This window comes from Ovis aries, chromosome 5 (assembly GCF_016772045.2).
Source record: "Ovis aries strain OAR_USU_Benz2616 breed Rambouillet chromosome 5, ARS-UI_Ramb_v3.0, whole genome shotgun sequence".
NCBI lineage: Eukaryota > Metazoa > Chordata > Mammalia > Artiodactyla > Bovidae > Ovis > Ovis aries.
The window spans coordinates 1,362,852-1,389,120 of NC_056058.1; the positions used below are offsets into that span (position 1 = coordinate 1,362,852).

General features: G+C 42.5%; 2 protein-coding genes across 4 annotated transcripts in view; both read right to left on the minus strand.

Moving 5' to 3' along the window:
- MAML1 (mastermind like transcriptional coactivator 1) overlaps positions 1-15,261 on the minus strand; it is a 60,082-nt gene extending 44,821 nt beyond the window's left edge. The window contains exon 1 of the mRNA XM_012179064.4: positions 14,658-15,261. Coding sequence (XP_012034454.3) covers positions 14,658-14,978 — 321 coding nt within the window. The 5' untranslated portion in view covers positions 14,979-15,261. The remainder of the gene's footprint in view (positions 1-14,657) is intronic.
- CANX (calnexin) overlaps positions 1-26,269 on the minus strand; it is a 63,343-nt gene that overhangs the window by 14,809 nt on the left and 22,265 nt on the right. The window contains exons 9-15 of one of the 3 annotated variants that reach the window (XM_015095730.3): positions 25,292-25,405; positions 24,719-24,875; positions 23,380-23,595; positions 22,385-22,504; positions 21,381-21,507; positions 21,119-21,198; positions 17,135-19,268 (exon numbers count right to left, since the gene is read on the minus strand). In XM_015095730.3, coding sequence (XP_014951216.1) covers positions 19,215-19,268; positions 21,119-21,198; positions 21,381-21,507; positions 22,385-22,504; positions 23,380-23,595; positions 24,719-24,875; positions 25,292-25,405 — 868 coding nt within the window. In that variant the 3' untranslated portion in view covers positions 17,135-19,214. Of the gene's footprint in view, positions 1-17,134; positions 21,199-21,380; positions 21,508-22,384; positions 22,505-23,379; positions 23,596-24,718; positions 24,876-25,291; positions 25,406-26,269 lie in introns of those variants that run through there. The other 2 variants (XM_060415345.1, XM_060415346.1) reach the window with 2 other exon arrangements.

Sequence of the window (26,269 nt, forward strand, 5' to 3'; positions counted from 1 at the left end):
AGGGGGCAGCACTGATCTCACTGGATGGAGGCTCCAGAAGTGGGGGAGCAGAGCAGTCTCAGGCCACGGGCTGACTTCCGCTTCCATGGATGCTGACAAGGCCCCCTCTGAGGAAGATGCAAGCAAGGTCATAAGTCAGTCCTGGGAAACACAGGCCTTTCCACAGTTGGGAGCCTGGCAAGACAAGCAGCGCGCGGGCCAGGCGCTGGACATGGAGCAGAAGTCTGGTCTGTGAGCGTGGGCTGACCTGCACTTCGGCCTCTGAGGCCAGTGTGGCCTAACCCTGCTCTCAGGGAAAAGCTGAAAACTTCCCTGAGTGTCCTTGGCAAAGCTTGGAAAGAAGACATGATCAAGATGAGCCAGGCACTGATGAGGGTCCAGGCCAGGCTCTCTCGGCATTCTGTCCTCAGTGCGGAACTGCAGGTCTGGGTGGTGACACACGCTGGCTCACGCTGCAGCCGCGGGGCTCAGCTGCCTGTCACATCTGATGCAGAGCGACCGTGCTGGCGTCACTTTGCTTCTTCCTCCAAGTGAAACCTCGCCATTTTTTCTGCTGGATCTCTTATTTTCTGTGTCTCATGCTTTGCTCTTCCTTGACTTATTCTTTCAATGTTGATGGAGTATTTCTTACAGTAACTTCTTAAGAAAAGGTATGTGACAGTTAAATTTTTTAAATCTCTGACTTCTGAAAATGACTATTCTATCTCATTCTTGCTGTATACTTTGGCTAGCTGTATAATTCTCAGTTGGTAACCGTTTCCCTTCAGAATTTCAGCACTGTACTACTGCCTTCTTGGTGCCTATGTTGCTGCCAAGAAGTCCAAAGATACCCTTGATTCTTGAGATGTGAGCTGGAAGTCTGTCCTCTTTAAACTCAGTGTTGAGAAACTATGACTGCCACGGGTCTGTTTGCTTCCCCGGTGCTGAGCACAATGTGCCCCTTTACTCTGGCAGCTCACGCCCTTACATTCTCAAGTTAAATCATTTCTTCCAGTCATTTCTCTTTTTCGGATGTTCAATCTCCTATACTCGTCCTCAAATTTTCTTCTCTATTTTTAGCTTTTTCTCTCTTTTTTTCTTTACATTTTGGGAAAATTACTCATACTTCATATGTATAATTCACACATATACTTCACATTTTATAATATTTCTCAGCTTTTGTTTTCTGAATTTAAAAAAATTAGTTTCACAACATTTCATTGGCCAAAGTAATTCGTTAAGTCCAAGCTCCGAATTAAGGAATGGGGATGTATACTCTGCCTGTTCTGAAGCTATGGCAAGGCTGCAGGTGCATCATACGACCCAAGGAGTGAAAACCGAAGCCAGACATGTAAGCTGTCCCCACACAACTAAGGGGTGTGCCACGTTCCCATCAGTAAGAGAGACTCACTTGAGCAGCGATGAGGGAGGGAAGTCACGGGAGAGGTGGAAGAGGGAGGGTGTCTGCAGACACAAAAGACACACAGGTAAACACGCCCCGAGAGCTGTGTGGGGCGCCACCCGCGGTGGATGGGCCCGTCTCACTGGAGAAAGCCCTTCACACCTCCTCTTTGGCAGCTCTGGATTTCCTGCATCACCACTCTTCTGCTTCGGGACCATTGTTAAGTAAAATGAGTGTTAGATGAACACATGCATTTAAATACCAGCACCATCAGTCTGACAACCCAGACGGCTAAGTGACTGCAGGGCGTGTCTATACACAGCATAGGTATGTGAGGCAAAGGGATGATTCAGGCCCCCAGGCAGACAGAGCGAGAAGCACAAGGCTTCACACACTGCTCAGAATGGCACATGACTGAAAACTTATGACTTATTTCTAGAATTTTCCATTTAATATTTTCAGGCAATAGTTGACCTCAGGTAACTCAGTCGAAAGCAAAAGTGCAGTTAAGTAGGGACCACTGTAATTCTGATATACATGACCCTCTGCCACAGAGTATCTTTGAAAAATCATTGTTCTACACTAAATAACATATTAACCAATTTGTTTCTAAAAAACATCTAATTTTTATGAAACTCTTTCTCATGCAGGATCTCATCTGCAGAAGCCAAAAGACACAGTAGAAAGATACAGAGTTTTGGTCCTGGAGTTTGGTCTGAATTTCTGGTTCTACCACTGAGCTGGCAATCTTGGCAAGTTAATCTATGAGTCTTAAGTTTCCTGACACGTAAAACTGGATATAATATCTACCCTATGAGACTCCTAGGAGGACTAAATGACGATAAGTTTAAAAGAGTCTGGTTCTTCCAAAATTCTCTTGACACGACCAGCTAGGTCACCTGTATCAGAGCAGACCTGATTGGATGCCATGATGCCAAAGCAGGCACTTTATGTATAAGCAGCAGAGATGGCTGAGGGCAGAGTCCCGAGACTCAGGTCCCTTACCTAGCAGACCATCTTTCATTCCTCTTTACTTTCTGCATTATATTGATATCATCTGCATATCTGAGGTTGCTGATATTTCTCCTGGAAATCTTGATTCCAGCTTGTAATTCATTCAGCCCAGATTTTGCATGATATACTCTGCACAGAAGTTAAATAAGCAGGGTGACAATACACATACTTGATGAACTCCTTTCTCAATTTTGAACCAGCCTGCTGTTCTTTGTCCAGTTCTAATTGCTGCTTCTTGATCCGCATACAGGTTTCTCAGGAGACAGGTAACGTGGTCTGGTATTCCCATCTCTTTAAGAATTTCCCACAGTTTGTTTTGACCCACATAGTTAAATGCTTCAGCAAAGTCAATGAAGCAGAAGTAGATGTTTTTCTGGAATTCCTTTGCTTTTTCTATGATCCAACAGATGTTGGCAATTTCATCTCTGGTTCCTCTGCCTTTTCTAAATCCAGCTTGTACATCTGGAATTTCTCAGTTCATGTACTGCTGAAGCCTAGCTTGAAGGATTTTGAGCCTTAACTTGCTGGCATGTGAAATGACCACAATTGTATGGTAGCTTGAACATTCTTTGGCATTGCCCTTCTTTGGGACTGGAATGAAAACTGACCTTTTCCAGTCCTGTGGCCACTGCTTGAGTTTTCCAAATTTGCTGTTCATGTTGAGTGTAGCACTTTAACCATCCCAAAGAAAAGTGCAAGAAGGCAAAATGGTTGTCTGAGAAGGCCTATTAGGAACTGAAATAGCTCAGCTGGAATTCCATCACCTCTGCTACCTTTGTTTGTACAGTAATGCTACCTAAGGCCTACTTAACTTTACACTCCCAGATGTCCAGCGCTACTTGAGCGACCACACCATCATGGTTATCCAGCTCCTTAAGACCTTTTTTGCACAGTTCTTCTGTGTATTCTTGCCACCTTTATCTCTTCTGCTTCTGTTAGGTCTCTGCCACTTCTGTCCTTTGCCGAGCCCATCCTTGCATGGTACGTTCCTTCGGCATCTCCCACTTTCTTGGCGTGACCTCTAGTCTTTCTCGTTCTATTGTTTTCCTCTATTTCTCTGCACTGTTCACATAAGGCTCACTGTTCACATAAGGCTTCTTATCTCGCCCTTCTGTTCTCTGGAACTCTGCATTCAGTTGTGTATAACTTCTTTCTCTCTCTTCTTTTCTCAGCTACTTGTAAGGCCTTCTCAGACAACCATTTTGCCTTCTTGCACTGTTCTTTGGGATGGTTTCAGTCACCGCCTCCTGTACAGTGTTACTTACCTCTGTCCATAGTTCTTCAGGCACTCTATCAGATCTAATCTCTTGAATCTATTTGTCACTTCCACTAAATAATCATAAGGGATTTCATTTAGGTCATACCTGAACGGCCTACTGGTTTTCCCTACTTTCTTCAATTTAAGTCTGAATTTGGCAGTAAGAAGTTCATGATCTGAGCTACAGTCAGCTTCAAGTCTTGTTTTTGCTGACTGTATAGAGCTTCTCCATCTCTGGCTGCAAATAATATAATCAATCTGATTTCAGTACTGACCACTGGGTGATGTCCATGAATAGAGCTGTCTCTTGTGTTGTTGGAAGGTGTTTCCTATGACCAGTGCGTTCTCTTGGCAAAACTCTGTTTGCCTTTGACCTGCTTCATTTTGCACTCCAAGGCCAAACTTGCCTGTTACTTCAGGTAACTCTTGACTTCCTACTTTTGCATTCTAATCTCCTATGATGAAAAGGATGTCTTTTGGGGGTGTTCTGTAAGGTCTATAGAGAGCATATTCAAAAGCAGAGACATAACTTTGCCAACAAAGGTCCGTCTAGTAAAGGCTACGGTTTTTCCAGTGGTCATATATGGATGTAAGGGTTGGACTGTGAAGAAGGCTGAGCGCCAAAGAATTGATGCTTTGTGAACTGTGGTGTTGGAGAAGACTCTTGAGAGTCCCTTGGACTGCAAGGAGATCCAACCAGTCCATTCTAAAGGAGATCAGTCCTGGGTGTTCTTTGAAAGGAATGATGCTAAAGCTGAAACTCCAGAACTTTGGCCACCTCATGCGAAGAGTTGACTCATTGGCAAAGACTGATGCTGGGAGGGATTGGGGGCAGGAGGAGAAGGGGATGACAGAGGATGAGATGGCTGGATGGCATCACCGACTCAATGATGTGAGTTTGAGTGAACTCCAGGAGTTGGTGATGGACAGGGAGGCCTGGCGTGCTGCAGTTCATGGGGTCACAAAGAGTCGGACACGACTGAGCGACTGAACTGAACTGATAAGGTCTATAGGTCTTATAGCTCTATAAGGTCTAATAGGTCTTCACAGAACCCTTTCAACTTCAGCTTCTTTGGCATTAGTGGTTGGGGCATGGATAACTGTGATGCTGAATGGTTTGCCTTGCAAACAAACCAAGATTATTTTGTTGTTTTTGAGACTGCACCCAACTACTGCATTCTGGACTCTTGTGGACTATGAGGACCACTCCATTTCTTCTAAGGGATTCCTGCCCACAGTAGTAGATATACTGGCCCCCTGAATTAAATTTGTCTGTTCTCATCCATTTTAGTTCACTGATTCCTAAAATGCTGATGTTCACTCTTGCCATCTCCTGCTTGACCATGTCCAATTTTACCTCGATTCATGGACCTAACATTCTAGGTTCCTATGCAATACTGTTCTTTACAGCATTAACTGTAAGTGCCATGCCTAAAATCACAAGATTACTTTAGGCCAAAATTTTCACTGCATGCAGGTTTTTTGACTCCTGGCCCATAAACAGCTTTATCTCGCCTGTATGCATTGTGCTCATTAGCAGCATCAACCTTTATTTTTGTTTAGATTAACAGACTTTATTCATATATGGTAATAAAGATACTATATAGGACTAGAGATACATACATATGAGGTTCTTCCTTGTACTATATTTAGGCGGAAAATCGTAGCATCTATCATATCTTTCTTTGTTAGTGTTTATAACACTTTAAAATGACTCTGGTCTTTCTAGCACCATTGACAAGCCTTATTCTTTCTCTCGGTTGCAGCAGGTCTTCGTTGTGGCGTGAAGGCTCTTAGCTGGAGCTGCGGGATCCAGGCCACCTGCCTGTCCGGTGGTTAGGACTCCACACGCCCAATGCAGGAGGCTCAGGTTCATCCCTGGCCACAGAGCTAAGACCCCACATGCCACATGGCGTGGTCAATAAATAAATACATAAAACCCTTATAACTGCTAAAAATTTTCCAGGCATATGACTTGGAAAATTATAGTTTGTGTCTTATAGACAACTTTTTAAATACTGTGGTCACAAATGAACCTATCTATGAAATGAAAATAGAATCAGGGACACAGTCAATAGACTGGTGGTTCCCAAGGCAGTGAGGAATGGGAGAGGGCTGGACTGGCAGTTTGGGATTAGCAGATGCAAACTGGTAATACACAGCATGCATAAACAGGGTCCTGCTGTATAGCACAGGTAGCTGCATTCTATATCCTATGATAAACCATAATGGAAAAGGATACGAAAAAGTGTGTGTATGTAAAACTGAGTCACCTCGCTATGCAGCAACAAGTAACACAAGACTGCAATTCAACCATACTTAAAAAAAAAAGGTGGTCAAAAACCCTTATCATAGAAGTTTCCATCTTGAGCTCTTTTATGTGCACAGCACAGTGCTAACCGTGTGCACACTGCTATGCAACAAATCTCTAGCGCGCTTCATCTTGCACAACGGGAACTGTACATCCATTAAATACTTCTCCCCTTCCCTCCAGCCCCTGGCAACTACCATTTTATGCTTTCTAAGAGTTCAACTATTTTAGATATCTCAGATAAATGGAATCAGGCAGTGTTTGTCTTCCAGAAACTGGTTTATTTCATTTAGCACAATGTCCCTAAGATTCATCCGTTTCAACATATGACAAGATTTCCCTTTTTTTTTTAAGGCTGAATAATAGTCCACTGTATGTATACATCACATTCTCTTCACCCACTCATCTGCTGATGGAAACTTAAGATTGCTTCCACCTCGGCTATTGTGAACAAGGCCACAAGGAACGTGGCAGTGTAAATCAGGGCCTACTGTCACCTGTTAAGTCCACCTCTGAAATGACTCCAGCCTAAAACATACAGCTTCTGACTTCTAATTCACAGCTCCTTCCACAATACCAGTATCATCTATTCAGCAAATGCCTGCTGCCTGCCAAATATGTAGCAGGTATGTGCTACGTTACTGGTCTTGCTCTCAGGTTGCTCACAGTCTAATGGAGAGTAGCAAGCACGCTAATTAAAGCACAGTGAGGTTGTTCTGGCAGAGGTTAAGTACCCATCCCGGCTAGAGAAAGGACTCAAAGAAGACGTCCTAGAGGAGATGACACGTGAGCAGAGTTCTGAATGGTGAGCGAGTGTCAGGCATTATGGCACTAAGGAAGGGCATACATGTGAAGACATCTAGAGAAATCAGGCTATTTTAAAAGACCTGCATTCAAAGCATTTTAGGGATCTTGGAGTGCTGCATATGGGCTTCATTTCCGTGGTGCCAATTGCTGTGACTCCGTCAATGACAGGCTGCTCCACCAGGCCAGCAACACGGATGCTGCTCCAAAGTTCACCGAATACCACAGTGCCTTACACTGCTCTGCTAGGCACAATCGTTCTTCACTAACTTAAGGGCCTTGAGTACGTAACTCGCCAAAGTGTAGCCTGTGAGTTGGGACGCTCTGAATTAGACTGGGAGAGTGGGCAGCCCGAGTGCCGAGATTTTTCATCATAGAAACATCATTCTTCCATCCTCAACTCACCAATAACATACAGCGCTTCTAAGGAATGCTTAATTCGAGTAAGACACAGGCAGTGCACAGCAGCCGCCGGGACAGAACTCATGGCAAGGCTCCGCACCGCTCAACTCTCTCCCTCAGAGCTCAGAAGTGAGACGGCACTCATGGGATGCACAGTGTTATGTGCATTTGAAAACCGAAGTCAAACCTTTCCTGACAGAAAGCTGATTAACTGGACAATGAGACTGATTCTGCCAACTGGGTTACCTGGTAGACACTGCGCAAACCAAACAAGCCGCAGTCACAGCTCTAAGGTTCTGATGACAACATGCCTGAAGTGGGTAAAGGTGTTTACCAAAAGCTACCGCAAAGGTGCACTGAAGCGAGTAATGGTTTTATTTTCCCAATCAACTTTGAGTGTATTAGGTTATACAAGGTCCTTCTAAATGAAAGAATAACAGGTATAATAGGCAATCAATCGGTAAGATTTGGTAAAGCCTCTGTTACATTTCTTAGTGAGAAACTGAATGACTGCTGATGAGATTATCCTTTTACAAGTCAGATGGTCTCTAATTTTCTGCTTTCATTAAAATTGACAGTGTACCTAACCAAGCTGTCATCTAATTAACAAATTAATTTTGGATGATAGATATCACTATGTGATTTCAGGCAAACAACTCAAATTTCAAAAACTTGAACATTACTACAATTAAATTTCTTCTTTTCTTTTATGCTTAGGCAAACAAGGATTTCTGGAACTTAAATTTGTAAAGACAAAAAAATAGGAAGAGAATTAAAAACTGTCATTTTGTCAATAAGTAATATTCAGCCACAGTTATGTGAACAAATTTAGGTGGAAAAGCCTCCTCCATCTCACTGAGAGGCAAGTCTAATAAACCTTTACTTTTTTTTTCCTTCAGGGGAAAACATGAACACTACTTACTACCACAAATTATGCAGGCGAACTTTCCATGTCTGGGGAATCGCAGGACTCAGCACCTGTGGAGTGTGAAGGACTGACCTGGGAAAACCACCCTGGTGATCGCCATTAGCGCCCCTGCCAGGTAAGTATAATAAACCCGTACTTTTTTGCATGTTATTTATAAAAATGTATAATGCATGCTGTTTGTTGTATGCTAATTTACCATAATAACTTATTAACATATCAAATATATACAACGCATAGAATCTTATGAATGCTACATATAGTCTTTTGTATCAATCAACTTTTTTTTTGGCCACACCATAGGGTTTGTGGGATTTTTTCCTCTACCAGGGATTGAACCTGGGTCCTCTGAAGTGAAACAGCAGAGTCCCAATCACTAGACCACCAGGGAATTCCCTATAAATTGACTTTAATAAGAGCAGAAAGGGAATTCACTGCATAGTTTTAATAACCTATAAGGAAGAAAGAATCTGAGAAGAAACAGATGTCTCTGCGTGCATGGCTGAATCACTCTGCCGTGTGTCTGAAACTAGCACAACACTGGAAACCAACTATACTTCAGTAAAGAAAGAGAAAAGAAAAAAAGAAGCGCAAGTGTCAAGAGAAAAATGTCTGGGACTTCCTCGGTGGCCCAGTGGTTGAGAACCCACCTGCCAATGCAGGGGACACAGGTTTGATCCCTTGTCCGGGAAGATCCCACACGTCTCAGAGCACCTGGGCCCACGCACCATGACCACTGAGCCTGCTCACCCTGGCCTGTGCTCCACGGCAAAGCCACCGCAGAGGGGGAGCCTGCGCACCACAACTAGAGAAAGCCCACGTGCGGCAAAAGAGACCCAGTGCAGCCAAGAAAAATCAATTAATGGAAAAATAAAATTTCTGTTATAGAAAAGCATTCCTTAAGTGGCTGACAAAAGCACACCACTAAAGTTTTCAGATTCCACTAGACATTTTTTAAAAGTGATGTAATCATTTTATTTTAAAATGTTAACATTCATGATTCTCTGGAAGTTATATCCTCTGCCACTATAAATAGTATTTTTGCCCTTTTCTCTTTTTAAAACAGCTGATTCACATTGAACATACGTAGTGCTTCATGTGTTACATAAATGTTCTTAGTTCATATATTTCATTTAAACTGAGTTATGGTAATTTAGTATACTATTGATTAACACAACAAATCATTATAATTCTGATAAGCTTAAAATGTCAACAAAAATCTGTCAGGGAGGTTGGCAATGTTTCAAAATTATTTAGTCCAAACACCTAGTATCAACCATAAAGCTTTTGGTGATACGACTCCTAGCTTTCCAATTTTATCTTCCAGTCTCTGGCACTTAAAGTCTTAAATTCAAAGAATTAGTCAGTCACAGTTTTGTGCTTTTGCTTAGTTTTCCAAAAGGATCAAAATCCTATTAGATGTTCCCTGCTCTTATGAGCGCAAGCCCACCTGCTTATTAGGCTACTAAATGTTTGGAAACCTCCTAAATAAAGGAAACTGTTTAAATTCGTTTATTCCAGTATCACCCAAATCTGTGCAACTCTAGAACTCTTTTAATAGGCCATGAAATTAGTGCTTCATGTAACACCCTTTGGGAAAACATCTGGCAAAATATTAAGACCCACTTTAAAAGTCTGTAACACTTTGCAAACTTCAGCCAAGGGGCATCCCTTTCCTAGTATTCCCATAGGTTTTACAGCCTTCAACAGGGCTCTGCGATGACTACATGACATAGGTCTGGCACCACAATTCCTGGTTCCCAGCAGGAGTTCAATGTTGGGTGAACAAATGGCCAACTTAAAGATGGACATGGGGACCACCCTGATGATACAGTGGTCAAGACTCCGTGCTCCCAATGCATGGGTCCCATCGCTGGTTGCGGAACCAAAATCTCACATGCTGCAGGACACAGCCAAAACAAAAAGATGGAAATGAAGAGAAGGGGTGGGTGATTCCCAAGCTCCTGCTTTGGTTGAGTATTTCCAAGGGAAAATACTCTGAAGAAATATAAAATTGGCAAGGAAAGCGGAGAGTCCCTTTTGTATAACGAGGGAATCAAACTGGAAATGCGCAGTCCACAGCTGCATCTGACCCTGGGTGGAGAGGTGAAGAATCTATTATAGGTGACAGACGCATGCAAGAAGCAATGGCATTAACCCTGGAAAAGAAAACTGAGTGGAAAAAACTAGGGAATATGAATATTTTAACAGTGTCCAAAGAACATTTCTCAAGCCAAAAAACTTGGAATTCCCGTCAACTCCTTCCATTTAGTCCATCACCACCCTCTGTCACCTCTGCCTTCAAAAGCTATCCAGAATTCACCTCTTCTCCATCTGCACTACCACAAACAGTTCCAGCCTAGACCACTGCAAAAGCCCGAACTGCATCCATTCACGCCCAGACCAATCCCAGACACCCTCCATCCAGCATCAGAATGGCCTTTAAAAAATGTTAGATCATGTGATGTTTTTCCTTCAAATCCTGCACTTGATCTGACCCTCGCTTGCCCAGCTCTCGTACCAGCTGACTGCCTGCTACTCTCTGCCCATACTGTCCCTCCTTTCTGTCCTTCACGCAAGCTCAGTAGGTTCTTGCCTCAGAAACTTTCTGGTGGTAGTTCTAACTGGAATGTTCTCTTCTGAAAGTTTCAGCTGACTCATAACCTCCTGTCATTCAGCCCAAATTAAGACAGAGCTGCTACTATCATATCTAAAACTGCTACTATAAATCACTCAGTATCACATCACTTTACATTTTTTTCTTAGCATTTATTATAACTTAAAATTAGTTTTAAAAATGATTGATCTCTCTCCATGAGAGCAGAGTTTCAATCTGTCTTGTTCACTGCTGTATCCCTAGCAACCAAAAAATGTTCTGACCTACAGTGGGCACTCAAATATTTTTTTGTATGAATTAATACAGGAAAGCAGGAGGAAAAGTCAGAAAGCTGGAAAGAAAATCAGAAGAGAGTAGAAGCTAACAGAAGAGTCTTAGGAAGGAGGAAGTCAAAAAAGAATGATGACTAAGAAGCCACTGAATTTGGCAAGTCCATCTTTGGTGTCCTCTAAGGGGGCAGCTTCAGAAAAGTAGAAGAGGCAGAAGACAGATTACAATGGGGAAATGAGCAAATGGGAAGTGCGGCGGAAAGGGCAAAGGGGAGGAAGGAGCCAGGACACTATTCTGAGGGTGAGAAAAGACAAAAGAAAGGAGAATGTTCATGTTGCAGCTAATGGCAAGGACCCAGTGGAAAGGGGAATACTGATGAAAAAGGAAAGAAGATGCTAGGACAAGGTCATGAATGTCACAGGAAGAAATGCAATCCTAAAGCCACATTACTCATCTTTTCTCTAAAATCATCCCACAATGTCTGTTTCATGTTCAGAAACACTTACTCTCTGAAAATAATTTATTATTTATATAATTCTTACACAGGCTCAGTCTACAAAGTAATTATTAAAATTCTGCACATCTTTAACTCTTAGAAGGTACACACTGAAGTGTTTGGGGTAGAGAGGTGTGCACTGTCCTCACAGATGGTTCAGAGAACAGAACTTTCAGAGAGAGAGAGGTAGAGAGGAGAGAAAGAGTGTGCGAGACACGACAAAGCAAATAGGGAACGGAGACGACAACGGGCAGAATCTAAGCAAAGGTGAGCGGCCGTTCTTTGCACTATCCGTGTGGTTATGCATAGATACAAGTTAGAAGACAAAGACAAAGCGACAAAGACAAGTAATATTCCCTAAACAATCAACAATGTATCAGTAATTCTTTCCTAACAAACAATATAATTTTCTACACTAAGCAGGAAAGGCAACTTCCATGAATGGCTGACATGGAACTGTCAAATTTCTTGGTAAACTGTCACAACAACTTAAGAAGTAAGCAGCAAAAGAATGACAACGCTGTCCAAGGGGTCCAGGCATAAACCTTTATAACATTTTACCAAAGAAAAATGCTCAAGCTATTGTAGAAGGCTAGTTTCATGACAAAATTAACGTTTGTATACAGTGAGTGGTAATTCTCTATTATTTGGCATCCCTAATAAAAAGAAGTCAATCCTGTCACTAGAAAATTACTATTTGGTTTTCAATGAGCACACGCAGTATAAAGAAAACCTAATAAGGTCATTCCTTGACAACTAGAGGAGAAAAAGTCTGAAGCACAGTTTCTGATTCATCTGTAACAGTATCTACTGTAAATAGATACTGGTCAAGATTTTGCTGTAATGGAATATCCTAAGAAGGGGGAAAAAATAAGCAGAGAGTGGACTCTACTAGTAAATTTGATTTGATCCATTTTCACTTGTACAAATGGTTTGCTGATGGTAACTTTGCTAGGAAATGGATGCCTAAGAGTACTACAAGACTTTTGGAAAAAATAAGAATAATAGTCCTTATGTAAGGAGTACTGGGCTTCCCTGGTGGCTCAGCGGGTAAAGAATTCACCTGCAATGTGGGAGACCTGGGTTCGATCCCTGGGTTGGGAAGATCTCTTGGAGAAGGGAAAGGCTACCCACTCCAGTATTCTGGCCTGGAGAACGCCATGGACTCTATAGTCCGTGGGGTCGCAAAGAGCCGGAAACGACTTTCACTCAGGAATATTAATCAGATCAAATACATATACAGAATTGTCAAAAATAATAATCACTTTCTCCCCTCCATCTCTCTGGGCAAAGCTGTGCTTTCTCTCAAGGCCAAGAGGCAAGAACTCGCCCCCTCTCTGAACGGAAGGAGCCACTAAAATGCCTTCTACTAAACACTCCTCTTCCATTCCTAAAACTTCACTCCAGAGCCAAAGCGCTCACCTAGAAGCATGTGGAGCCTGGAGCTAACAGGGTCCCTCTTCCTAGCAGGGAGGCAGCAGAGCAATTCGATTCTAAAGTTTAGCTCACGAAGCCCATGGGTCAAGGTTTACTGTGATAAGACACCAACACAGCACGACACACCCGATCACCCAGAGGAGTGACTAACAGGCCAGGCTCAAGTTCGAACACAATCAGAACTCATTTCTCTGCAAACAGCATGTCCAGCCTCTCTCTAGTAGTTTAGGGCTAAAAATATCATAGAGGACCTAAATTCTTAACTCTCCTTAAACAAACTGAATCACTAATAATATATATTCTAGCGGGTGTTCAAGGCAACTATTTGTGTGTAAAACTGAGATTTTTTTTTTTAATGGGCTTTCACTATTTACTTAAATGGAATGACCACCCCAAACCTGAAGTCTTTCCTTTGAGCTGCACCCCTCCCTGTCTCCTAGGGCTTACAGTCTAGTTTCCAAGACACTTCTAAGGTAGCATGCAAGGATGTGCTTAAAATATTCAAAATAGCACAGGCAATGCATTTCTTTAATGTTCTGACAAAGGAGATTCTAACTGCTCTGGAGCAGGATAAAAACTGGTTTTAAAGAGGAAGATGAACTGGATCTGAAGGATGTCAGGATTCTGAGAGGTGACACAGTGGGTCTTACAGGCAGCCTTTCCATTTATGAAGTATTTTCACCTGGACACTCATTTCTTTTGAATCTTACAAGAATCCCAGAGGAAGTCAAACACATCTTCAATTTACAGAGAAGAAAAGTGAGGATGAGAAGTCCTGACTATAGAAGAATTGATAACAATAAGCAATGAGATGTCCAGCAGTCCAGACTGATGTGGGAGAGAATAAGAAAAATAATACAAACTGGGCATAGGGCCTGTGAGGGTCATAGCATTTAAAGGGTTAGAGACTAAATATCTGAATACTAATTAGGGAAGAGTACTGCCAACAGCCCAGTGAGACCTAACAAAGGCGTGAATTATAAAAATACACAGAAATTAAATTGGTAGTATCTGTTCTAAACTTTAAATTACCGAGAAAACAATAGCAACGAACCTTATAAGTAGTTTCAGGAAGGAAAACCTCTCACCAACAAACTTCCCTAGCACTACTGAGAGCCCAAGACGGTGTAATAATTTACCAACAAACTCTAGTATCATCAGAGGTTTTAAACAGGCTTCTAATTAAAACTGGGACTGCCAACAATACTGCTGTAATCACAAATTCCAGAGTTGCCTAAACAAAGAATACTTTTGTACATCTCAATGAGCAGCACTATGCCTTTACGAAGATTTCCAAAAGATTCTTGACTTTCCATTCAGAACAGTTTCAGTTGGTCAACTGAAGTCCGTCTTATTTCCATATTTAAGCCCTGACCCTGCAAAGAGCAAGGACTCAAAGAACAGCTGCAGAATAAATGAAGCCATTATCACAGGCAACTTTAATGCCAGTCTGTTCCAAAACAGAGTTCTCAGAATTTCGAAATCAAGTCTGGAAGAAGACTGTTTCACCGCCCGGTCACCAGCCTTCCCTGCCGGGGCCTTACGGTCGCTCCTCGGGATCCTGTTTGCCAAGGCAAGGCCACAGTGCCATTTCCCGCAGATGACAACCGCTGAGTCCCAGCCACGTTAGCCTCCCCGGAGCGAGACCCAAGGCGCTGCGGGCACTGAGGCAGTCTCCAAGCGCCCTGGGCGGCGTCAGGGGCAGCATCTGGAGGCCGGGCTGCTCCCCGGGTCCTACTCACCGCGACTGGGAGGCCGTGCTCAGGGCCGTCGGCGGCATCGAGGCGGGGCGCCGCCGCCGGGGCCGGGGCCGGGGCCGGGGCCGGGGCGGGCGGCTGCCGGTGCTTGCCGGCGCGCTTGGCCTTGGCCTGGATGCAGCGCTGGTGAAGGGCGAAGGTGTGCTGGCGCTCGAGCTCCAGGCGCTCGGGCGACACGGCCTCATAGCGGGCCTCGCAGGTGCTGTGGTGGCGCCGGCACAGCTCGATGCGCCGGCGGAGGCGCTCCATGACCGCGCTGTGCCGCGGCAGCGCGAACTCCGCCATGGGGCAGGTGGGCAGCACCATGGGCCGCGGGCTGCTCAGGCCAGGCCCGAGGCGGGCCTCTCGGGCCGGCTGGCACTGCACGCCCCGCTCCGCGCCGGCTGCCCGGCTGCCTCACTGCCACGCCATGGTCCCGCGAGCTGCGGGACGGGCTCGCGCGCGGCGGGGGTCTTCCTCTGGCCCCGCTCGGCCCAACCCGGGCAGGCGCTCGCTGCCCACCTCAGGCCTCGGCCTGTCCCCGCCGGCCCGGCCCCATTGTTTTCCGCGCCGCCGCCGCCGCCATCTTAAAATTGTTTTCGGAGCTCTCGGAAGAGGGCGGGGCTCCGGCAGCCGACCCTGCCGTCACAGCTGATGAACAGACACTGCGGCCAATTAGAGAAGGAAGAGCGGGCCGCCCGAGGGGCGGGGCCGCGCACACTAGAGGCGCGCTGGGCTGTTCCCTTGCGGAGTTTAAAAGGAACTCTCGAGTCAGGCGGAGGGAAGCAGCTGGGCGGGCTTCAGTCCTCGGCGCTCAGCTGAGTGACCGACAGAAGCTGGCTCTAAACGCCGCCTCACGCGAACAGGCCCTTCCGGGTCCGCCGCGGAAAGGGGCAGCAGGCGCGGCGTAACCCGCCGGACCCAGATGCTGGTCTGGCACCACAGCGATTCACCATTTTCCTACCGCTTCTTAAATTCGGGTTTGATAAGCTCAACAGTAGCCACGCTTTTTCAGTGTCATCGGTTTTCCTTCGACCTCACTCCTCACATTCAGCCTCACAGTTGGTAAGAATCGTACTCGAGCTGAAGGTTTCCTCGCGCTATTCTGAATCGAGAGTATCAATCTGCCCTTATATGAAAGTATTTCAAAAGTTACACCTACTAAAAGAAAAAATGCCGACATAAGGAAAAGTATATGAAGTCTCCTGGGGGAAGGAGTGGGCACAGTAGAACTGCAAAGGATGATGCTTTAGTAAAAAAAAAAAAACGGGGAGCCTGGCCTGCAAGTTTTGCGTTTAAAATTTTACGTCTGTTAGGTAAAATTAAATCAGACGACAAAATCCTACTAAAGACAATTACACTCTAGCATTATACCTAGTAGGCAAAGGAAGTGGGAAACTAGGGGGGAAAAAACAGGAGCAATCAAACTAGACAGTCTGTTGGGTCAAGAGAAACTAGGGTGCCAATACCTGTTGGCACCCTAACTGCTAAAGAGAAACAGGAGGTGCCAAAAGGCTACAAAATGAGACACCGTCGACAGCTCAAACATTTGGTACAGTAACTTCTTACTAGGCCAATGAAAATGTTTTAAAAGCAGAAGAAAAAATCGAGTTTTTATTCAAATAGTACCTGTTTTTATACAAACTCAGTAAAAAAAAATACAAGTGACCCACCAAAAGCAAGTGTGTAGGGCTCATGAACACCGTAACAGTCCTACTTTTACCATTCTTCAAACATAAGTTTTACACCAGAATTAAAGTTCCTAATGGGGAAAGATAATTGTAACTAGGAGCACTACATTTTGTGTACTCTTCAGAAAGCAATTCAAAAGCCTATTTAAAACTACGTAAGTTTTGACCTAATGTTCTAAAATATTCCTAAATAGGAATATAAAAGATGGAGTCTGATTCCAAAATTCATTCATTTTTGGATAAAAATTTTGAAGTTAAATGGTTTCCATAATCTACAAGAATATTATCTACAAATCACCCCTCTTCCTCTGAGCTGCTAGTCATCCTATACAACTGAAACTACTGAACCCCAATCCAACAGGAAAAAGACGCAAAGCCTACTTTGAATTATATTCACCTTCATGTGGTAAGATGAAGTAATAACTATTTCACTGTTCATAATAGTTTATGTGTATTAGCAAACTTTCATGTAGTAGCCAATTAATGGAAGATTAACCCACTCCTGAAACAGTAAAACAAATTGAAGATTATTTGTTAAGTTCAGTCAAAAGCAGATGCTTTAATGTAACACCATTTAGTAACGCCAACAATCTGAGAAAAGTGGAGTGTGTTATGGATAAGAGAAATTGAGGAACACATCTGATGCAGTGGGCATTTTATATCAATGGGGCAGATAACCAGCATATAAAATAACGTAAGTGCCTTTTAAAGAGATGAATACTGCTGCTGTTCTTTCATTAAGGTCAGACTTCTAATTAGGAGGCTGCATCTTCAATAAAGTGGAATACAGAACCAAGAAAAGATTTTTTATTTAGCTTTGTTTTTTTGTGGGTTTCCCCCCCACCAAGGACTAGAGGGGAGGGGAGACAAACGCTGCTAAATAATTACCCTGGATATGATAAATTACCCTGCAAATGAACAGTCTACTCATATATACTTTGTTATTCCACAGCTCAGCTGGAAGAAACTGTAAGGGAAGCATGACGGACAATGTCAAATCACGGGTGAAGGCAGACTTTTAGAAATGCAATGATCCCACACACTTACTTCAAGGAGAAACCTGCAGACATATTTTCGGGTCTTGCTAAGTAACTGTTTATTTGCACTCAATACATTTGGGAAAGTCTGCTACATAGCTAAGGTCACTGTGACCACAAAACAGATGAAAAAGGATAAAGCACTGAACAGCAAGAAGATGCATCCCACCCTCATAAGAATTTAAGTGAACAAGTAAAAAACTGAAGAGAAACAGATACAGCCTTCATCTTTTACGAATATACTTCCTCCCCAATATCTCCCCAATATAAACACTCTGGAGTGTTTATATATTCAGTGCAAGAAACAGTATCATCGGTACATTTGCAACACCTCTGAAGAAACAATAAAGCTAAAAAAAAAAAATCTAGTTCTGAATACATTTCAGTGTGGTGTAATAATGGTATTATTACACTATAGTGATAGGGGAGAGGCTCTGATAGCACCCATCTGCATTCCACATGAAAAAACAGACCTAAGCTCATTTATTAAAAATTCTACAAGCCACATAAAAAAAATTGAACAGGACTGCTTTATCATGTAATTTAAGACACAAGTATTACATGAACTGCAAATAAAGATTTAAAAGGTTTAGCAGCTACAAAAATCAGAAAACTCATGCTAAAAGTCACTCCCCCCATAAATACTTTTAGCCTGTGTTCAATTACAGTCAATTCTGAATTGGCTCAACTCTGGATTCGACTTCTGAAGTCTAAACGGAGTAAAAGATGAAGGATAGTATTCTATCCTGTACTTTGACCCTGGAAAGGTGTGGGTCTGCTCAACAAAGAAGAAACATACATATAATCACAGTAAAGCTTAACACTATGCAGAGCTTATAATAGTTTTTAGCAATGGACTGTAAGCTGCGCTGTGAAGACAAAATGCATAGCAGAGGAGAAAGCTCTTGGGAATCTGGGGAACTTGAGAAGCTAAGACAGTGTCAACACAGTGGAAGATGTGATGAGAACATCTGCACCTACTCTGGAGCTCACACATGGTGGCAGCTCCTTGAGAAGCCACCCGCTTGAGAAGACTGGCGCCCAGACACTCCTGGCGTGTGAAGGATGGAGGCCTGAGTGCCATATATGCCACCTCTTCCACTATCTGCAGAGCTGTGTGGGAACTGAGCTGTTCCAAGGGCAAGAGAACACACACACTTTATGGTCTAACCAACAAGTGAAATGTTTTTTTTCTTTTTGTATGTCTATTTTTAATATAACTTAAACAATCTTTACTTAAATTTGGGCTTCCATCCAATCACTCTCAATTTCCTTAGGAGGAATTGAATAATGGAAGCAAGCAAAACAAGATTATAACCACAAATGACTCCATTTTAAACATGATTATCAATTAGGGGACAAAGACACTTAAATGTTTCATAATACCAAACTTAAAATCAGTTACAATTCACCAACTTCAAATTCATCCCCCTAACATTTTTAAAGGTTGGTTTTATTTCTGCATGGACAGATTAATATATTAAATTAAGCCAAGATTTTTAAAGACTGGCAAAGTTCTATCACACTATTTAAAAAAAACAAACATGTTTAAAAACAAAAAAAATTACAAGTTAGTTGCTTCATGTTACATTTCACAACAATTATGTTAAGCTTTTCTCTCTACAGAAACAGGGTCCTTTATGTCACAACTGCAATTATTTACTGCTAGCTGTTTAAAATTACACGGGCGAGTGTTCAGCTGGGACCTGCTGATGGTGGTGCATCTGAAGGTTTTTGAATTTCAACCCAAGGTGTGCCAGGTCCTCTCCTAGGACCCACACTTGCAGGGGAAGGGGAGGGAGAGAAAAATCACAGGTCAAGTTCTTAAGATTGTTTCACTCTCTTCTCGGCTTTCTGTTTCTTGGTGATCTGTTCAAAATTTCCTCCTCCTGTTGGTTGAAAAAACAAGAAATTCACTATTAGCATTTTTTTAAAAGTAAAAATTCACCACATTTTCAAGATCAACCAGCTGAGTATAACTCATTTGAGGAAAAACAAACAAAAAAATGATTAGAAGAAAGTGCACCAAAAACAATGACTGGCTCAGTGGTGGTAGAAATGTGCATGTATGCACTTTTCTGAACCTAATCCCATCAACATGTTCTTTAAAAAGGACCAAACACCAGGCTATCATGTTATCCTGCTTAATTCTGAATAATCTACTGGTCTGTGGACATAATAGTCCCACTTTGAGGCTGTGAAAGCCCAGATTCATGAGGACTACAGGCTGTCCAAGCCCAGGCTGATTTCATAGAATACTCAAGGCTGCAAGCCCAGGGACTTCCTGGCAGTCCAGTGGTTAGGACCCCATGCTGCCAGTGCAGGGAGCACAGGCTGGAACCCTAGCTGAGGAAGTAAGATCCCACACGCTGCATGGCATGGCCTAAAAAATAAGACTACAAACCCAGTGCTCTTTCCACACTATGGCCACTTACTGTGTGAGGAATTCTGGGGAATATGAAAATAGACTGGCCCCCACCTGAAAGAATTCTGCATTCTAGTTGAGATAGAATATATCCATTGAAAATATAAACAGCATTGACTTTTACCAATGGAAGGGCAGAGTTGTGGTAGCTGGAAATGACAACTGGGTAGTTTCCAGAAAGGATCAGAATGAAAGAGAAGTGCTGAGAAAAGGGAACTTGGTGAGAATGACGTGGACTATTTTCCTTCCCTCATACCTCATATCCAATCCACCTGACTGGATCAGACCCAATCTGTCCAATCTGATCAGAAATCCAGATCAGATACTCATGTCCTTCTCTATCACCCTGCTCAAAGCCACTGTATCTTGCCTGGATTATTACAGTAGTCTATCTAGGCTCCTTGATTCTCCCTGGTCTGCAGAAGACATCAAAGCCAGAGTAATCCCATCAGTCCTTTGCCCAGTAGACTATGATGCCTGCCTGTGTCACCAGCAGGAAAAGTCAGGTCCCATACCACAGCCTCAGCGGCCCCGCCTCACCTGGAGCTCTCCCCGTGCTCTTTGTCTCCAGCCTTGTAATCTCCTGGCCGTGCTGGCCTTCTAGACTGCCATTTCAGGTCCTCTTAGTGGCTGTTTCCTCTGCCAGGAACTCTCTCCCCATGGACATCTCCATGGCAAAGCCTTTCACCTCTTCCAAGTTTTTGCTACGCTGAGGCCTATCATCTTTAAAATTACTTACAACTCACTCTGCCCCAGTACTTCCAAAACCTTTTTCTGTCTTCTTTTTACTTTTCATAGCTCATTGCTTTTTATCATACTGTTCATTTACTTCCTTAAGATGCCCATTGCTTACTGTTTCCTCCCACTAGAATTAAGCTCCTCAAAGGTAGAGTATTTTTGTCTTGCTCACTAACAATGACTCTAGAAATACTTACTGAATGAATGAACAAATGAATTCATCAGCAGGAGGGACAAAAATTTTAGAATGCAGTGATTTGTCCAAGAAATAGTTTTAAGGGCACAGTGAGGAGAGATAGACAATGATAGAGGACTGTAAACAACTTGGAACCTACCATTACTGGAAAGCACTTTATTAGTCTTCCCTTGCCTTCTGCTTATTACAGAAAACCATTTTCAGCACGGAAAATAGTTTTGAGATTCAAATGTAATTAAAAATTTAAAAATTGAATTTTTTAATGCTAAGAATCCCACTTTTACAAAATTGGCTGTAACAGAATTTTTACTGTCATAGCCATTGAAAATTATCTTATGAAAATACTCTATAAAATCTACTCTCCCCCCACTTTCTATTACCTCTGCTTTAGGTTTCCTGTCTTCCTCCTCTTGACTGACAGTGTCACCATCTTCTTCAACATCACTTTTTTGCTTCTCTTCTAAGAAGTCAAAGTAAAACAACTGAGCAAAATCTTATACTTATTTTTTGGTAACTAGAAAGTTAGCATTAGAACACACTTCTAGAGTCTAAAACAATCCTGACAGTAACTTGCTCATAAGGGTTTGAAGCAACATCTTAGGGTGCTGGCTCAGAGCAGATATTTTGGGGTCTACCTCTTACCAAGTTTCTCTTCACCTTCCTCCTCTTCATCCCCCTTTTCCTTCTCCTCTTCCTTTTCTTCTTCATCCTCCTTCACATCTGGCTGAGGAGCATCAGTCTTTTTGTATTCCACAGGACTGGCCTGTTTCTGAAATATTCCCCCAAAGCGCAAGAGGTTTGTTCATATTTTATGTATTATATTACCATGTAATTATTGAATGCCTATGAGCAAAGTTCTGTGCAAATGGTATGCTGGAGCAGATACAAAGAAATGTGTAAGAAGGAATTCCTGCCTGAGAGCTTCCTCTCCAGTGAGCATGTGTGGTTCAAGGCAGAAGGAACAGTAGAAGGAACGGGGTCAGGCAGGAATGTGTAAGTCTAACTAGTCAAAGGTGACTGAGGTAACAAATATGCAGAACAGTGGCAGAGGATGAAGCTAGAAAAGATTGGGGATCAGATTACAAAACGTCTCGAATGCAGTGTGAAGCACAAGTCTTCTTTAGCAGAAGTAGAGGGCCCAAACAAAATTTTCTTCTTTTTTTTAAATTCCATATAACAAAGACTAAATAAGAAAAACTACAATAAGGCTGTATTACTCCTGTATGTGGTGTTTGGGGGAAAGGGGGAATACTGAAAAGAGAAATGAATGGATAACGAGAAATCAAAGATTGAATTACGAAGTATATGAACAGAAACAGGAATGCCAGCAGGAAAAGCTAGTCTGTGCCCAGATGGGTCAGTTTTGTATCTAAGTTGTTTTTCCTTCCTTCTTTCAGAAAGCTGCTGCCAAATACGAAGGAGAGCAGTACCCAGACTAGCGACTGGGGGCTAAGAGTCCTACTTCCATCTGGGCACCATAAATGGCCGCTGAAAATAGTGAGCAGGGTTTCAGAAGTCAGCACCAAATGTGGCTCAGTCATTACTGAGCTGCTGCAAAGAAAAACCTCTGGCAATATATCTTGGTTATTTTTAACATGGTAAGAGTGAATCAACATAAAACAAAACAAACTAACAACAACTCATACCTTTCCAGAACAGCAGAAGAGGATGACAAGAAACACGGGCAGAGCTACAGTCAAAATGTAGACCACCCAGAGCCATGGGCGCTCCTCAGCCGCTTCAATCATCTGCCCCACTACCCCTGGCTGGAAAACAAGACAGCACGCATTTCACGGTCTGGCTTTTGACACTAAATATAGGCAGTACTATCCCACTGTTAAATTCCTGCATGGCACTGCTCAGATACCATTTTCACAGGATTCAAGCCTAGATGTCCACACAGTGTAAAAAGGAAATAAAAGTCTCAATTTTCCTGCTATCTTTATCATCAAGGGTATTTCTCTTTCCTAGGTGTGAAAGCTGGCTTCCCAATTACCTGCAAAGTTTCTTAACCTCAGGGACCAGTGAATGAAGAATTTCTTTTTCTTAGTGTGTCTCCAATTTTCAATTTGGCCTTATGACCAATTATTTGAAAATTCCACTTATTTAATAAACCAAAATTCAATATTTAAGAGTGTATTAAAATAGATCCTAAATGGAAAACTTTGTTCATTTTTTTTACATTGTTGAAACTGGAGAATAGTTGATTTACGCTGTGCTAGTTTCTGCTGTACAGCCAAGTGAGTGAGTTATACATGTATCTACTCTTCAGATTCTGTTCCCATGTAGGTCATTAAAGAGTGTTGAATAGAGTCCCCTGTGCAGTACAATAGGTTCATATTAGTTATCTATTTTATATATAGTAGTATATTTGTCAATCCCTGTTAACTATATTTTAGCACAATTTTAAAAGAAATACCATGCATATAACACAAATATAGACTCTAAAATCTTTGTATTAACCTAATGAAATCATGTCCAAAACCCCAGTATTTTGTCTTTAGTAAACACAGGTCACACTTTCTATGACAACATTCCCAAATAAGGGAAAAGACAAATCTTAGAAGATCGCTCTTCACCAACAGTAGCAATTAGTTACCTATAAAAGACATAAATGCACAAGAAACAAGGAAGCACGAACCTCAGAAGCCCCATCTGCAGCTTTCTTCAGACCCCATCCATCATTGGCCCAATCGTCAACTACTCTTCGATCACCACAAACAATAAAGTTGTCGAAGAAAATGTCCGAAGTCATAGACCAAAGTTCCAAACCAATAGCACTAAAAGGAGTCATTTTGAAAGGTTCTAGATCTTCAAAGAAATCTGGATTTGGTATTTTCCGTGGTTTCCAGATTCCCTAGAGAAAAGTATTTTAAAAAATCATTTCAGATAATGATCAACACAAATTTACAGTGAACCTAAATAAGATGAATTCTGCATTATCTGTGAAGTAAGTGCTGACTGGGTGAAACTTATCAGGAAGAAAACAATAAACGCTACTAACGCCTCTAAGACGGCTGACTCCAACTACTTCCAACTTCTACTTTCAGTTTCACCCATGACCTTGATTCAGACCAACACCTTGCTCTACCTGGCACATTCCAAGAGCCTTCACTCTTATCAGCTAACTGCTGGCAGGAGTGGGAGCACAGACCAGTACAGACTTCCTCAGTGGTGAAGTGCACACGGTCTTCAGTCAGATACTTCACCTCAGACAACTGCCCAGAGAAATGATTGCCACGCATACTTAGACTAGTACAAGAAAAATCACTGCAGCAAGGATTCTAAACGCAAAAATGGAAATTCACCTAAATGGCCGTCAACAAAACAGCTAAGGGGCAACTTTTCTTACTGCCTGCACAACTAAAAATACACTTAAAAACAGAAAAGCATACACAGTCCATATGTAGAGATAGAACTTACATTTCGAAGTAAGCTGTAAAGTAGAAATTAGTGAGTTTAAATAATCTGACTAGAACAGAAACAGAAGTGAGACCAGGGTCGGAACTGTTACAGAGCCACAGTAAACTTGAAGCTTTAAGGTATCACCACCGGTATAATCATCTCATTTGCGCTTCAGTCTTTTTATAGCTGAAGATACCGAGGTCAAGCAATGGGCTAACTCACGGTCAGGAAACCAACTTTCACCACAGTCCCCTATCCACGCTACCAGAGACTGCCAGTTTGGATATTTATGGCTGGAGCACCCCTGCCACATGGTAGGAGGGTGTCCGAAACACAAGTTTTCATTTTTGTTTGTTTTTAAGTTATAATGCAATTATGAAAGCTTGTCTTTCCACTTCCTAGGTTTATCTCTTCAACACAACACATAAGTTCTCTCTTAATTCCGAAGTTTACTTTGTTTTTAATTCAATTCTTTGAATATAGAGGATCAATCTGTGGCAGGCTCACTACACACTCGAGAACTATCTGAACACAAAGAGCTCAATGAAGCAGCTCAACCATCAGGAGGTACCAACCTGGTAGTTAGGGTTGTCAATCATGGGGGGCTTCCATCTGCCCTTGTAGTTAGGGTTGTCAATCATGGGTCTCTGCCAGACACCGCACCCAGGGGCCGACTCACACTTAGGGTTGGCAATCTGAGGAGCCTCCCATTCTCCATCCATATCTTCATCCCTATATAGACATAAACAAACTGCAAGTGGATTCTGTGAAGCAGGACTATGAAAAGCTACCCCAGGGCTTCCCTAAAATCCTGCAGGAATATTCAGCGGCGTACTACAAAGCATCATTTTGTTTCTGCATTTCCAGTAACAAAGGATTTTCTGTGACAAGATACATTAAAAAAGAGATGAAAATGTAATCAATTTAGTTTGTTGAGCTCTACACTTAAGTTTGAGCAGTTGAATACTGGAGTGGGTTGCCATTTCCTTCTCCAGGAGACCTTCCTGACTCAGGGATTGAACCCAGGTCTCCCACACTGCAGGCAGATGCTTTACTGTCTGGGCCCCCGGGGAAGCCCTGGCTGTATTAAGTACTAACTTTCCCTTCAGTAAAGAGCAGGCAATGTTAAAGTTAACCAATGCTCATACCAGTCCTCCGGCCTCTCTGCGTCTGGGTCAGGCACATACTCAGGCTCATCATCTAACCAGCCTTCGGGCTTCGTAGCTTCTTCATCTGGAATCTTAGCAGGGGCATCCTCATCCCTAAGCACAAAAGAAAAAGACAATTAACAATAACACTGGCCACAGAACTACAATGATTACAGTGTGGTCCCACTTTGTGAAATAGCTCCTCCTAGAAATATCTAAAATCATATGCAAGGGTCTAGTATGCAGAATATATAGAGAACTCTTACGATTCAATAATAAAAGACAATTTGATTTAAAAACCAGTAGAGGATTTGAATAAACATTTCTTCAGATATACAAATGCCCAAAAAGCACATGAAAATATGTTCTACATCACTAGTCATCATTTTGAATGCAAATCAAAACCACAATAAGATACCACTTCATAACCAGTAGGATGACCATAATGAAAAAGGACTGATAAAACTAAGTATTGGCAAGGATATGGAAAAAAATGAAACCCTCCTAAATTGCTTGTAAGAAAGCAAAATGGTGCAGCTACCTTGGAAAACAGTTTGGCAGTCCCTCACAAAGTTAAACATAGTTACCATGTGACCTAACAATTACACTCCTAGGAATATACCCAAAAGAAATGAAAACGTATGTTCAACCCAAAACCATTCATTTGAATGTTTATAGCAGTGTTATTCACAACCATAGCCCAAAAAGGGAAACAACCTAAATGTCAATTAAACAAGGAATCGATAAATAAAATGTGGTATCACCCACAGGATGGAATATTATTCAGTCACAAAAAGAAAGTATCAATACAAGGTTCCACATGGATGAGTCTTAGAGTCTTAAAACTATTATGCTAAGCCAAAGAAGCTAGACACCAAAGACCACATATCTTACTAATCCTATATTCAGAATGGTCAAATCCGTAGGACAGAAAGTCGATTACTGGTTGCCAGGGGCTGGTGGAAGGGAGAAATAGGG